General features: G+C 43.2%; 1 protein-coding gene across 1 annotated transcript in view; it reads left to right on the forward strand.

The window, feature by feature from the left end:
• The window catches only part of adam12a (ADAM metallopeptidase domain 12a), a gene marked incomplete at its 5' end in the record, with an annotated part of 66,100 nt that overhangs the window by 3,847 nt on the left and 47,700 nt on the right, over positions 1-14,553 (forward strand). Inside the window, 2 exons of the mRNA XM_079214518.1 lie at positions 6,536-6,657; positions 9,076-9,149. Of these exons, the coding sequence (XP_079070644.1) occupies positions 6,536-6,657; positions 9,076-9,149 (196 nt within the window). The remainder of the gene's footprint in view (positions 1-6,535; positions 6,658-9,075; positions 9,150-14,553) is intronic.

Here is a 14,553-nt window from a genome sequence, read left to right on the forward strand (position 1 = left end):
GCTTGACTCTCTGCACTGAGGTAATGACATGGATGCCACCGCCTACTGTACAACGTCTTGAGGATCTATGATGACATTGCATCCCCCCACGTTCTCTCTCTGCCTTTCTTCTGTGGCTTGAGGTTTCGTTTTTTTTGTAGTTCTGTAGTGCTTTGAATGTGCGCCAGGCATGTGCTTCCCGTGACAGAGAGGACTTCCAGGGCGCTGTAAATGAAATCCATCATAGCGATCATATTAACAAGCTTTCACACAGCTCTGCTCCAGCAGCTCTCTGACTCTGACCTTTTGTTGCTGAGGCCCACACAGGCTCCATGCCAGGCAGCGAGCGCAGCCCTCGCAGCAGGGGAAGCGTCGCAGTGTCACCTGCCGGCGGGCGTCGCTGCACCGGTTCTCGGACAACATTAACCTCCTGCTGGGCCAAGGGGATTTTTTTTTGCTGCAAGACCATCTATTTCCCATTAAGTAATTATGTGCTGACATCATGCTAGTGTGACAGTAAATGTGTTCAAGGATACAAGGTGGGGGTAGAGAGACGGGAAGAGAGAGAGCAACAAAAGAGCTATTTACCAGTAGAGGGAGCTCAGTGTTAAACGGCTTGATTGCGACCCTAACTACGCTCTAAAAGAAGTAGCACGCAGAGAAATCCAACCATTAACAACTCTCAGAGCTGTGACTTTTGACACACGGCTACCTTATTAGATTTGATTTAAGGAGACCCCTCTCTCCAATTTGTGCAGATTCCTATTGCCATGATGTCACCCACAGGTCTCTGTTTCCTAGCGCGACCCTCAGGGTGTTGATATAATGTCCCGCAGATGGGTCAGATGTTTACTGTGGAGTCAAGCCAAGATTAGCGGGCACTTTTCACCTTTGCTCTGTAATCCCCGTGAACTCGGCACTGTGTGAACAAATTACGGGGAGCGAGGCGAAGATTAGTTGACGAGGCGATCGACAGAACATGAAGCCCTGCTTCCCAAATATGAGGATCTGCTGCTTTTCTCAGTTTTATATAATCCAGGGCTCTGAGTAATAGTTATTTTCATCTGCAATTAATGTGTGTATTTTGAGTCTTTTTTTTTTTTTTACGTCTTTATAATATCATTAAATCGTGATAAATGCTCATCTCCCAGATCCCAAGATGACGTCCTGAAATCACTTGTTTTGTGGGATCTGCAGTCCCAAAGAGATTTTTTTTTTATAATGATATAATAAAATAGCAAATGCTCCAATTTGAGACACTGGAACCAATTACATTTTCCCATTTGTTCTTTAGAAAATTACTTCATTAGTTCAAGATTAATTCTGTTTGAATCAACTAACCAATTATTATGAATTGTGTCGGCAGTGATTCTTTGAATATGTTTGGTGGAGACTGTTGGTTGATCAAAACGAGCAACTTGAATACATCTGGGACATTTGTACCCTGAGAAGGGCATTTTTCCAATTATTTTGACAAAGTTTATAAAATAAAATATTCATTGCTTAATCAAAAAAAGTATTAATAGCAATCAATAATGATTTGTCGCAGGCCTAGAAGATGATAAAGGAGAGAAAGAGATATGGAAAGGCAGTGGAGTTCACTGCTTTTGTCTCCAAGGTCATTTATGAAAGAGCATCTGCCTCCTCCCAATATATCATTCATCATTTTATTCCGAATTACCATTCTGTTTGAATTAGCATACTTTGCCCAATCTGATTGGAGATAAATGGAGTTTATGGTATAACTGTCAATCATCCATTATTAAATGAACAATAGCCATAAACAATAACTACGTTTCCCCCCATGGGCTGATGTCAGAACCAACGTTTGGCTCAGAAATGTTGCTGGATCATTTCCCCAATGCAGTCAGAGCTCTGATTAAAGGCACCCATCAAATCTGGACAAAAACATGGCTGCACACTCTTGATGGAGAAAAAGTGATCACATTATTAGATTTGCTTTATCAAGAACACATTTCCATATGGAACGTGTTACGTGGAACTTTCTTACCTTTTTTTTGTGTGTCTTTGTTGTGTCATACCTCGGCTTGAATCAGGCCAATTTAAACGCACCACTCTGCCCTAATTAGTTCCACATGCTCTTATTTCAAGCCCATTTCCTCCTGGGGGTTTGAGTAGTAACTAAACATTGTCCAACGCTGGAATCACTTCTCCGCCGCACTTGTTTTTGTACCATTCAGGGGACTTTGCAAGTCAAAAAAGTGTCATTCGAGCTGCCAAAGGCATTGTTTTTCATTTTCAATCTGACATTCTCAAGATCGGAGAGAATTGCTCTCAACATGACTTTGGAGTGTGTCCTTGTGTGCTTTGTCCCAGCGCCAGCCACCAGGCAAGGGTGACTGTGATTTGGAGTGCTCTTTATTGATGTGTCTACGTATGTGTAGCCTGTATCCCATCATCTCGGTGAGAACCCTGTGCACATGTGGGGGGCACGGCCTCATCATCAGTGTGCAGATGAAAAGAACAGCATGCCATTTGTGTTGGAAAAGCAAAGATTGTTATGAATATATTATGTCATGGTTGCCTGTCGAGGAGTGTGTTGCAGTTGCGAGGAAGCAGGCTCTGGGGTTTAATAAAGCCCAACAGTTGTTGGTTTGTTTTGGTGAGGGGGAAAGAGAAGGGCTGGAGTTGTGAAAGGGCCATAAGAAAAGGACGTCTTGACATCTCCAAAGAGCGGAGGAAGGTCATATGTTCCCTTGGACCAGCAGCTCATAGGCTGTGGAGAATGCACTCATTTGGGAGCGCTGATAAAACCAAGGAAACATTCACTGTGAAATACCATTAGGAACGGTAAAGTACCCCAGGAAGCACTGATTTTGTTTGGCTAGATATTGAGGGTGAAACAGGCTAGAAGTTGCTTTGAAAAGTCAAAGAAATATAGTCATGGTGTCTAATAACATACAAATTTGTCTCCCAAATGTTTGATCAATCTTCTCATAACCCATTGATTATGATGACGGGCGACAAGTACCCTTTCTTTTCAGGGGTCACAAACTAAAATGCCAATCACTGACCTCGACCTCAAGTTAGTCCTGTGCCCCTTTATGGCCTTTAGCAATGCCTCCCCCTCATCACAAGTTCCAGACGTCTGTCAGGAGTTCAAACTAAGTTGTTCCTTTTTCATTTTAGTAGTTTTCAGCCATGAAAAAGTGAAAGGCTCCAATATTTCACAAGAAGAAAAACCAGAGAGCACAGCAGAGATATGAGGGAAGCAAACAACTATGTGCGATGAAAAGATATAGTGGAGTAATGTCTACCTGAGTTATCCGAGCTTCTCTGTTGTTCTCTTTGGTGACACTAATGGCCGCGCATGCTTTACAGCGGATAACCACCAGGAGGGTAGCACCCATCCTACGGTTCTCATTTAGGTAAACACCGTTAGCTCTGTCAGCATTTTTATGCTAGTTTACACTGTTAGTGCTGTTGGAATTTTTTGCTGCGAGCCGCCGTCTTAGCCGACGCAATGTTGAGAGCATAGACTGTTTAAGAAGTCACCATGACTTTACCCATTGGTTTGTGGGCTGCCCTTTTGAAGTGTCTCGAGTTCGGCATTTGGGCGGTCGCCATCTTGGTTTTTTTTGCAACCAGATGTGACGTGAGGTATAACTAAAAGCGATGTGAAACTACATTGTGAAAGGGTTAAAGTGGTAAGATAGAAACAAGGACACCTAGACCTGTCAATTGCGGTAGCTACGCCCTGTAGAATATCCTGATTTATCATCTATTTTACTCTAAGTCATAATTTACAAAAGGAACATCATGCTGCATTAAAGAAGACTTGTAACTAGCAATTGAGAACGTTTTGAGAGAACTAAGAAAAACCTGATTGTGTGTGTGATATTTTTCCCTTCACATCTTGTTAATCGTCACACGACGACACAGATTTACTTGATCGCAATCCCCAGGTTCCAAATCACTTAATCCACGCTTTATGTGAATATGACACTAAAACAGCCAAGCAGTGGTTGTACAGACAGAGTGTATAATATATTTCGTTATTTTTTGCTTAACAACACTCCTGGGGAAAACCAAATTAATTACTTAATCCAGTCATAAGTCTGAATCACATTTCAGTCACCCACACAAGAACAAACACTCACATTCCCATTTACACGCACACACAATCCTCCCACCTAGCATTTGACTTTATTGAGGCAATATAAATGGCACAAACTCTCCTTGTGTACGCTGGAGCATAAAGGGAGCTGAACATGGCCAGAACCCTGCTTTATTAAGACCTCTGTTTACACTCTCCTTTATTGAACATATAAATAAGGCTTTGGGCTCTGGTGCCACTTTTACCACACCCTTAATGCCTCTGGTGGCGCTTATAACATTCTAGCTAACAAAAGCCACTTACACACTTCACACACCGCAACTAGGCTCCAACTTTACCAAATGTCTCTCCCAAGCATGTGGAGAAAAAAGAAACTGAGCTTGCACACTGTTTCCACTAATATAATGCCATTTATAAGCGGGAATTAAATCTCATAGCACACCACATGAACAAAATGGTCATTCACTTATGGACTTTGAAGTGAGGGAACCAAACGCTGTATGGTTGTGAACCAAGTCTTCAAAGTTGATGTGGCACATGCCACAGAAAAGGCCGTTTCATCTGCGCGCGCGTGTGTGTGTTTCCTAAACGCAATGTGGACTTGACCTTTCCCTGTCAACTTTTCCCTGTTTCCCCCTCATGTGTTGTGTTTATCCGTCTGTACTTTTCACAGCGGTTGTCATGTGTTCCCTTACTCAGCATGCCCACCTCCCCCAGACGGCGTGCTTTTCTATGACTAATGAGGGTAGGATGCTTCTCCCGCTTTCGTGTGTGTGTGATGCCAATCCCTCCTTGCCGGAGCCTGCTTCTCATCATCAGTCTGGAGCTGGATGAGGACCGCTGAGCTGGTCACCTCTGACTCTCCGCTATCAGCTGGTGCGGCTCTGTGAAGAACTCCAGAGATGTGGTTTCCTCAGAGGAGAACCAGAACAAAGCTCAGCAGGAGGGGGGGTGTCTCTGCCTGACCTGGGTTATTAATGCTGGATAATAAGCAGACTCAGCAATTTAGCTTGGTGAGTCATGCGTAGGGAGAGAGAAGTGATGTGAACCTCGAAGGAAAGACCTTGAATTTGCTGGTAATTATAATCTCTGTCCCCCTTGAGTGTGTGTTGTGTTTATGTGTTTGAAATGGGTTTGAAAACTAAGAAGTAACAAAGTCCCAAGTTCAAAACACGGCATAAATTATCCTCAGACCACACGCACAACTTCTCACAAGTCCACTGACATCAGCCTGAAACTAAATCTGTTTCCCTGCTGTTTCGGAAACGCTCGATGGAGCATCAGTGGAAGAAAAAAAAAAAAAAAAAAAAAAGCAAACATTTGATTTAGGATGTTTGCGCGTAGACAAATGGTGCTCGCCACCCCTGCTGTTTCAGTAAGAGAACCAAGCATTGGAATAGCTTCCCTGCTGCGAGGAGCTGATTACTGCAGGAACCCTATTAGCGATGTCCTCCAGTGGCTCGCTATGGATTGCCGTCAGACTTTGTGCTCACGATGTACTCTTTCCAGCGATTGCAGCTTCTGTTTCAGTTATAAGTAGTAGTAGTAGTAGTACGTTTCTTTTGGATGGTGGCTATTTTCTCTGCCACTTCATCTCCTGGCTGCACGCTTGGCGACGTCAGTATTGGATTTGGGGCCGAATATATATTCCTAAATGAGTGGCAACACAACAGAGCTCCGAGAGCTGTAGCCTCTCTGAGGCTCAGTTAACACCCTGTCAGAACACAGAGAGGGGAGATAAAAGCACGCTGGGAAAAATGCCCCAAAGCTACGTCTAATCCCTGCACTGCATCCTGGACACTAGCCCTGCGAGTTATCACAGCAGCAGCAGCAGCAGCAGCAGCAGCAGCAACCCCAGTCCCTCGCGCAAAAACTCTTCACGTCGCTGAACTGTGGAGATTTATGCAGCTGGAGGGGCCGAGGGGGCGGTTACGGTTTTATCACAGGCTTGGGTTCTCACTGCTTGATGTCTGAGAGTGCTGATTACCGCTGTTGTATTCATGTCTTAATGGCAGAGGAGATGGGCTCCATTCTACCGACAGCCTATTAAAAGGAGGTGAACATGTGTTCAGGATGGGCGAGGACGTATCGGAGATGACATTCTGTCAGCGGAGATAATTGTTAGTCATGAGAAACAACAATGTTCAGAGAGCAGTACTTGTGCGCTGTGACACACAAAAGCCATCAAATACAAGTACTGTGATTTAGTTTAAGTGACACTTCATATGACAAGGCAGCTGTACTGTCAGGTTGTGTTCTGATGTTGTTAATGATCACCAGGCTCAGGCCTTTAATAGCGGGGAGGAATTACTCATCAGTATTGTTTGTAGAAAATCAGTTGAGAAAATCCCCCATTGTTTGCGCACACGAAGATGGACACGGTCGGGTTTTTACAGACACTGACATTATTTAGAATAAAGTATGATCACTTTGAAGTTTTCTGTGTATTCTCACATGGTGTGTTTATTTTCTTTGCAGGGGATCTTTTGAGCACGACTGCTCAGCACAGACCAACAGCAAAGCAGAAACACTACGGGACGACAGTACCTCTTCAGCTCGTCGGACAAGACTGGAAACCGATCAGCCAGCTCAAATCCCAGGTGAAGAGTAGTCGTTGATGAAATGGTGTTTTTTTTCTTTCTACATTTTTGCTCTGCTTATTCTTTTAGACTTCCAGTTGTCTATCCGACACTGGTCCAGAAAACATGACATTCGAGAGGATGGTGTTGTGAAATCTGGCAATGATATTCACGGCCCACTGCAGATGACTCTTTTTTGGTTACTGCTTCACCTTGAGATGACATTCCCTCACCATCAGGTCAAGATTTCCACCTGGACACAAGAAATATTAAAATCTAGATAGGTGATTCTCCTCCTTCTCCCTTGAGGGTAAAGCGTCCTATTTTAAGCAATTTCTTCTCTCACCACCATCAATCAGACCGATAACGCTGTATTTCATAACCCGGTAGGCAGATTGCTACAGAGTTTGTTGTTCACATAAACCATTTAGATTGCAATAACCCTCTGGCCATTAGTCTTCCACCACCTGCACGACTAAATTAGCGAGGATTTAGAGTGAAATCATCCCTGTTTTTAAACATCACAGGGGGTTGTGTTGGTGGTGGGACAGAATGTATAATATTTTGGATCATTTCCCAGAGTATCTATTATAAAACAGCTGCGATTTCCTACCTGCCCCGTTGGCGCTAGCAGGTTGTCCGTGTGAAGCGGACGCCTTCGCAAACGGATGCTACGCTACACTACGAGGAGTGTGCGGAAGACCGAAAATTCAGATCTTAAAGTGTGGTTGTTGAACGGCACAATCTGGCATCGTTTATTGCTCTTGTACTGCGATCCGTGCCAAGTACGCTCTAAAACAGGTTGCTAAGCAGAACTTTGCCACTGGCGTCCATTTTTTCTTGCCTATCATGTGGATATGGTGTATAGAAAGTGTTGCGTTTTAATTTAAAACTGTAAAAAAATCAAATAATAGTAACTGAATCTGCAACTGAAAACTCAAATACCCCACAAAATCTGACCTCAAATATCTAAATATATATGAAAGTGAAAAATGGAACAATTCCTGAACTGAATCAAAGTTATAATTGCCCCCAAAAAAGTGTTTCCTGAACTTACTTTTTGTTTTAAAACATTGTTGTAGTTCAAGACCAAAACTTTTTTCAAATTATCAAAACTATTGCCCTGGATTTGGCACCATAAGACAGCTGCACAATATCTGGATGTGAGTAAGGAGGAAAACACTTCACAACGCCCCGGTTTGAAACCCGGCTCTGTTTGGTGTTATAATCCCACACTTTATAGAAACAAATGGCTGCCGGGCAGATTTAAAAGCACAGCGTGAATTTCCAGGTTGTGTTATTTGAGTCAATTCATTAGTGAATTAATTTGTTCTGGCTTAACCAAGCAGACATGGTGCCACAAGGTTTCTTTGGGACGTTATTACCCGAAAAACAAAAAAACAAAACCTCAGATCTGCGAAGGAAAGAGTCCTCATAATGAAGGTGAAATTAAGTGCTGAGTCGAATGCATTATTCCCTGAACAACAAGCCCAATCATCCGCCGTACTATCTATGTTCTCCCTGAAGTTGCAAATGGCAGCCGTCACAAACAGTAAGCAGCGTGAGGAAGGTCAAAGCACGAAGAACGCTGTCTGAACAAAAAAATAGCAGGAAGTTTAGTCCCGCATGGCTTGTGCAATGATACTGCCTCAAACCTTAAGTGTTCTGCTTCCATATCCTCTTATGATCCACTAGACATTCTTCTCCACAGGGGGTGATGGATGACTTCACCCAGAGCAGCGCTCTCTGCCACAGTTGACCCAGATTGAACTGTGTGTGTGTGAAATGTGTTTATGTGTGTGTTGTTGCCAAGCGGTGGAGAATGCGAGACAGATGATTTTTTTTTGTTTTTTTGTGTGTGTTTCTGAGCGAGAGCGCAGGCGGCACACGAGGGGAGGGCGGTCATGTGTTGACTGGTGGTGGAGTGTGTGTGTGTGTGTGTGTGTGTGTGTGTGTGTGGGTGTTTGCGCAGCGTGACTGACAGACGTGATGTACGACTCGGTGCCACTTCATCTGACTCCAACAGACACTTGCGGCCCCCTCACAGTGTTGCAACTCAGGGTTGCGAAGACTTTCTGCAGGATTAATGTCAAATGGAATAGAAACATAAAGTTAATCCTCTCAGCTCTTGTTCTAAGATACAAAGTCGCTTCACAAGGATATCCGTGCACTCAATTGAAAACAGCCTCCTCGCATTTTATTTTCTCACAGCGCTGGGTGGCTCAGTCAAAGTTTCATCAGGGTTGTAATTAAGCATTTTAAGAACTATTTGCTCTTTTTTTTTTATTGCCACACACAGCACCCGTTTCATATGTTTTCCTAAATCGAAAGCATGCTTGCTACCAGAGAACCGGAGCCATCTTTTCTCAATCACAATGCTGTCTGGCGGACTCCATAACCAATCTGTCTTATCCCCTCTCCTGTCTGTGTTCTCTTCAGAGTCACCCTGCTTCACTGAAGCTCCTGATCGAAGCGGAAGGTGAGCAGCTGCTCTTGGCTCTGGAGAAAAACGAGTAAGTGTCCCCTCCATTCACACTTGGCCTTCGCTCTGAACTGAGTGCTTTCTGCAGTACAAATGGGTGACATATGCACTGCCCAGGGGCAACAACTGGGGCTGTAGCCAAGTTGTGTGTCACACATAGCAGCCAGGCAAAGGGAAGGAGGAAACCATTCTCTCCTGCACTGCATGAATGTGCTCCCTGCATGCGCTTTGGTCTTTTTCCGAGTGCTGAAACAAAGACTTGAAAGATAGGAACTCTTGAATACATCAGTCAGACATTGATGAAAACCGACATCTTCCCCCTTCTTCTCCCTCTATCTGCTCATTTGATCTATTGGCGTAACACAGGGGAGGAGGAGGCTTTGTTTGAACACAGCACACACTCCTCGCTCTGTATATTAAGATACTGTCAACACAGTGTCAGTCAGGGGACTGGTAAGGAGTGGGAACATCATTTGAAAGAGATCAGGTTATCTGAATAGGTGCAGTTTGACACGGCTCTGCATCCGTTCGGAGGGGATATTTGTCATCTTTGCATTTTTACACAACGGCTGACTGTACGTGGCCTCGGTCTCCGACAACCCCCGAGTCGAACGCGTTGCTGAGAAGAATGCGCCGTGATTGATGGAGCAATGTGTTTTCCATCCAGCTCTGCTGCCACACATGAGCAACCAGGAACAAGCAAGAGCTGTCTGCGTGACAGAGAGAAAAGGGGGGCAGAGGGAAGCACAGAGAGAGCGAGAGGGAGAGCGTGGATGGGTTTTTATGTCAGAGTCAGCCATTAATCTCACTTGTTTTCAAGACTTAATATATGTAAATTCCACCTGCAGACTGTGGGACAAAGCTTTCAACGCGGCGACCGCAATTTTATGGCTTACCTGCTTTGAAAATATTTTGATGGGAAGCCACACTCCACAGTCTTTCTGTCGAATAACATTCCTGCACTGCACAGGTGGGGATTTTGCAAAGCTGACTTGCAGATTGTCACATTTTCACCAGCCCCATTTATAGCAGGGAATTATGTTCCCCTACAGTAAAAACATTTCATCTCAAAATGGGAACCAAACTTTCCCGCCCCTGTGATAAGCTACAGTGGAAACACACCTTGCATTCCCATGCATCCCCACATGGTTATCATCCAGCATGGCTGTCATCAGCATCCAATAGCATTACATGTAAAGTCCACAGTTGAGCTCGAACCCCGGGGCCAAAAGGAACAAACGGAGACGTTGGAGAAGTGCAATCTAGATCTTTCTAATGAGCTTGCGCATGGAAAGACTTTTCTCAAACAAACCTCCATGCATTCCAAATACCAAACTGTCAGAATTGACTCTCAACACTTACAGCGAGTCTGGATAACAAGGTTTAATTACTGGCAAGGGCAGAATTTGTTATCATCTGCGGATTCTCACACACTTCTGTGAGAAGGCAAAAATAGAAGCTACTTTATGCCACGCATGTTTGACAAGACGGATCACAAATAGGACGTGGATTTGAAGGGGTGGTGTGTTGTTGAGTGGAGTTTGCTCTGCGGATCAGTGCACCCGAGCCAGAACTGAACCTGCTGTGCTGACATTAAGTGAGAGTTTTTGGGCTGAGGCTGCTGGCAGATTGGCTGCATGCCGCTGATGAAATCCAGTTGTTCAAACACAGCCGGCATCAGTAGAGAGGGGGGGAAAAGTGTGGTCCAGAATTAAATGATTTGATTTAAACCGCCCGGATTTATTTGTGTTTTCTCAGGTCTTTGTTAATAAATAGCACTGGCAACCAAACACAAGCGAGATGTGCTGCACAGCTGAATGTGATTATTTCTGTTGTATTGAGAGGTGAACTTGCTCCGTGTGTGTCTGAACTCACATCACCCTGCAGTGTAATAGAGAGTTAGTAGAGGTCGAAGGCCGGGGTGCATGAGAAGTTTACCGCAACCAGCTTGAAATGGTTACATTGTATTGCAAAAAAAAAAAAGGTTATAATTTAACTCAATGTATTAAATGGCTGGACTTAAGGCCATAGACAAAAACAAAAAAAGCCAATCTAACTATTCAGAACACACCTCTGTGATATGTTGCTTCGGCTTAGAGACTGTGAAGGTTGCAACTTTGACGTTTGAAGGTCTCATGTTTAACCTTCAGCTTGATCCCTGTTGTAACAATAAACCACACGCATTTCAATGTCTATATATTCCTTTTATTTCAGACTCATGGGTCCATATAGCAACAAACACAAATACAACAACAATATATAAAATACAATACAATACGAGGACACAGGTATAATCATTGCAGTTAAAAAAAAACATACAGACACTTGTTCCAATACTTCCAGAAACAAGAAGAATACCTCGTATCACTCTGTGTTGGCTCTCCTGATGATGTGACCCAAATATCTAACCTTGTCCACCACATTTAGCTCCTGGTCTCCCATAAAAAATAATAATGTATAAACATACTTGTAATCTACTCGAGCATGCATAAATATTCATAATGCTTTATATCATCCTTATTATATCTCATGGCTTATAACGTCAAGTATCATAATACTTCATAATTGTTGTTCACTCGCTGACATGTTGTTTTGGCAAGGATCATAGTGTATTATAATTCTCATAGTTAGCTTTTTATAATGCATGATAAGTAAAGTGAAAATACATTTTACATTTTGTATAGATTGAATGTCATTTTTTCCCTTTACTGAAATCAAACAACGACCAAACACTATGATGCATTATCAAAAGTTTAGAATGTATTACAACTATGACAATTATAATACACTGTGAACCTTGCAAAAACAAATGCCAGTAAATCACTAGCACTTTTGAAGTATTATGATACTTGACCTTGTAAGTCACTCTAAAAGGCTTATGATTATAATGCATTTTGGATGTTTATGAGTGGGTATAACTATAATTAATCAGTGCCATAAGCAGATAATAACACAATGTGTGACTTTTTAGAGTCATTTTGATAGATGAAACTTCGATGATAAGCTGGAAATATCAGTCAGTTGTATTCAAATTTATTCAAAGAATTCAGATATTCTCATCTTTCAAATCCAGGTGGCATCAGTGGCATGCTGAGCTGTCACATACCATCAGTCCATTTATGATAAATCAGTGACTTTAGGAGAGACAGGTACTTTCAAAAGAAGTTGGAAACTATATGACTTGATACTGTTTCATTTCTCCTCATAAGTCACACTTTATCATACTTACATACATTTGTGGCATCCTCCTAATGTTACTTTCCAGTTAAAAAAAGAACCACGTAAAGGGTAACATTGTATCCTCTTCCTTGTCTTTTGGTGTTATTATTTTCATTCAGTATGAGAAATTGTGTTCTGTGCCGGATGCCTGCTTTTAATAAAGCGCTGTTTCTTACTGTGACTCTGAGCTGTGTCGTGTCAGTGGCACCGATGACATTTCGAAAGCCTGGAACATGATGCAAACTGCTCTTGATACTGCAAAGCTGGTGTGTTTGGGAGCCAATGTGGAGCATTGTTTGGTGTGTCTGCTCTCTGGCATTAAGGACGGCGGAAGCAGCGGATATTGGCGTCAGATATTCCTACGTTTCCGGACACCCTTTGAAAGCAGCCTGTTGTCGGGATGTAAAGGGCACACACTGCCTCGGGCAACAGGCCAACCGTCCAAAACGTTAGCTCCAAATAATGGTTCAAGAGATGTCAGTCTGGAATATCAAGGCCCTCTCCAAGTGGAAATGCTGCCGTTTTATGCACATATATACTGCTGTATTGACAAATCCAAAACTTTTAAGACATTTGATTGGTTATCCAATCATTTTAGATTATCAGCCTCAAATGAAAAGTTTCCTTTTGTGGGACTCAGCTATGAATGATGCTTGCCCTTATTTGTAAAAATATCTTTTTTTTGCGTGTATAAAGAACATTCAAACATGAAGGACACTTTCATTGTTATCATCATCATTTGGGGCCTCGTGGGGAAAAAGTGAACAAATTACCTGCAAGAAAAGAACATGTGCTCTACAGTACTAGTTTTAGCTACCAGTATTTTTGATCATTAGCTACTGCAGTCCTCTGTGCTTAGAGTTGAATTTGCATACATGGAGGAAACGTAACAGTGAATAAAGCCCTGAAGTGCATGTGAATATAACAATACTTCTTTAACGAGTAGTTTAATTGCAGTGCTCAAAGCCAAACATATACATCTTAAAAGTTGGTGTCAGGAGATGCTGTCAAGGCTAAAGGATGTGATCAAAATGTTAGTCAGTTAAAAAGGTGGTCTATAAAACTACCTGATTGAACCACAGGTGACTCCTAAATCATCCTGCAGGGTACCTAGTCAGGGTTTCGCCCACGATGGTGATTAGCAGAGGTTTGTTATGATGATGCTGCCAATATAAAGGTACCAAATTTGGTTGTTAATCAGGTGATCACTGTCGGCGTAGAGCCATTTCTGGCCAAGCTGTTCGTGCAGCTATTGCTGCTTTGTGTCTTTGGATGCCAGGCCTCCAGGCATATCAAGATGAGTCCCAAGCTGAGCAGGCAGCAGGCTCTCCATACGTGTTTCCCCTTCCAATGGACCGCAGGATCACTGAAAGGAGGCCCAGGGCTCGTCAGCTGGGTAGAGGATGTTCTCGGTTGCCTTCACTTGGGGTTTCTCCCTGTTCATCATGTTGTTTAGCCTTACGCATAAGGGGCTTGGAGGTTTGGCTATCCAATCCATCTTTTGGAGTCTGTTGTGCTGCAAGACAAAAAGACACACTAATCTGGCCTTTTCCCTGGACAGAGGGCAGGCAGAGGATATATATCCTGAGTGAAAGGCCTGGCTGCAAACTTCTTCTATCTCTATGTTGTTTGGAAGAACAATACAAATGCAGCCTGGATGGGATCCAGACATGATTTGTCCCAGTTTGGGTTTTAGGGATGTTATTTTACTCCCTTCCTCCGGCTGGACTGCTGCTGGTCTGTGACCTGTTGCCTCTCTCAATGAAGACATCGTCGTGTCTCACTGAAAACAGGGGCAGGAAACACCCTCTCTTGGGGAGCTGGACAAACAGAAGGCTTAAGACGCCACACAAATGACCAACTCTTTCTGGGAAAAAAAGACATCTCTGGTGACCTCCTTTTGTAGAGTTATTGTCCTCGGTTGCTGAGCCACACACAGATTGTTTAAGTAACGTCAAACCCAATGTGTGACCGTGTGTATCAAATCCTTCCTCTTGTCATCAAGCCAGGAGTGTATCATATCCTCCCCCAAGTCTGGGCTTCAGTGTTTGTCTGGACAAGTTCAAGTGTGTTTATTGCAGAATGTCTGTAACTTCAACAAAAGCTCAATAATTCCATTCTTCTTGAGCAGTATAGCCTCAAATGATCGTGCAATTAACTGGATAAGAATAACAGCTTCCTCTTGTTAACATCCGAGGGATAACTGGCGTTGCGGT

This window comes from Taurulus bubalis (genome assembly GCF_910589615.1).
Source record: "Taurulus bubalis genome assembly, chromosome: 2".
Taxonomy (NCBI): domain Eukaryota; kingdom Metazoa; phylum Chordata; class Actinopteri; order Perciformes; family Cottidae; genus Taurulus; species Taurulus bubalis.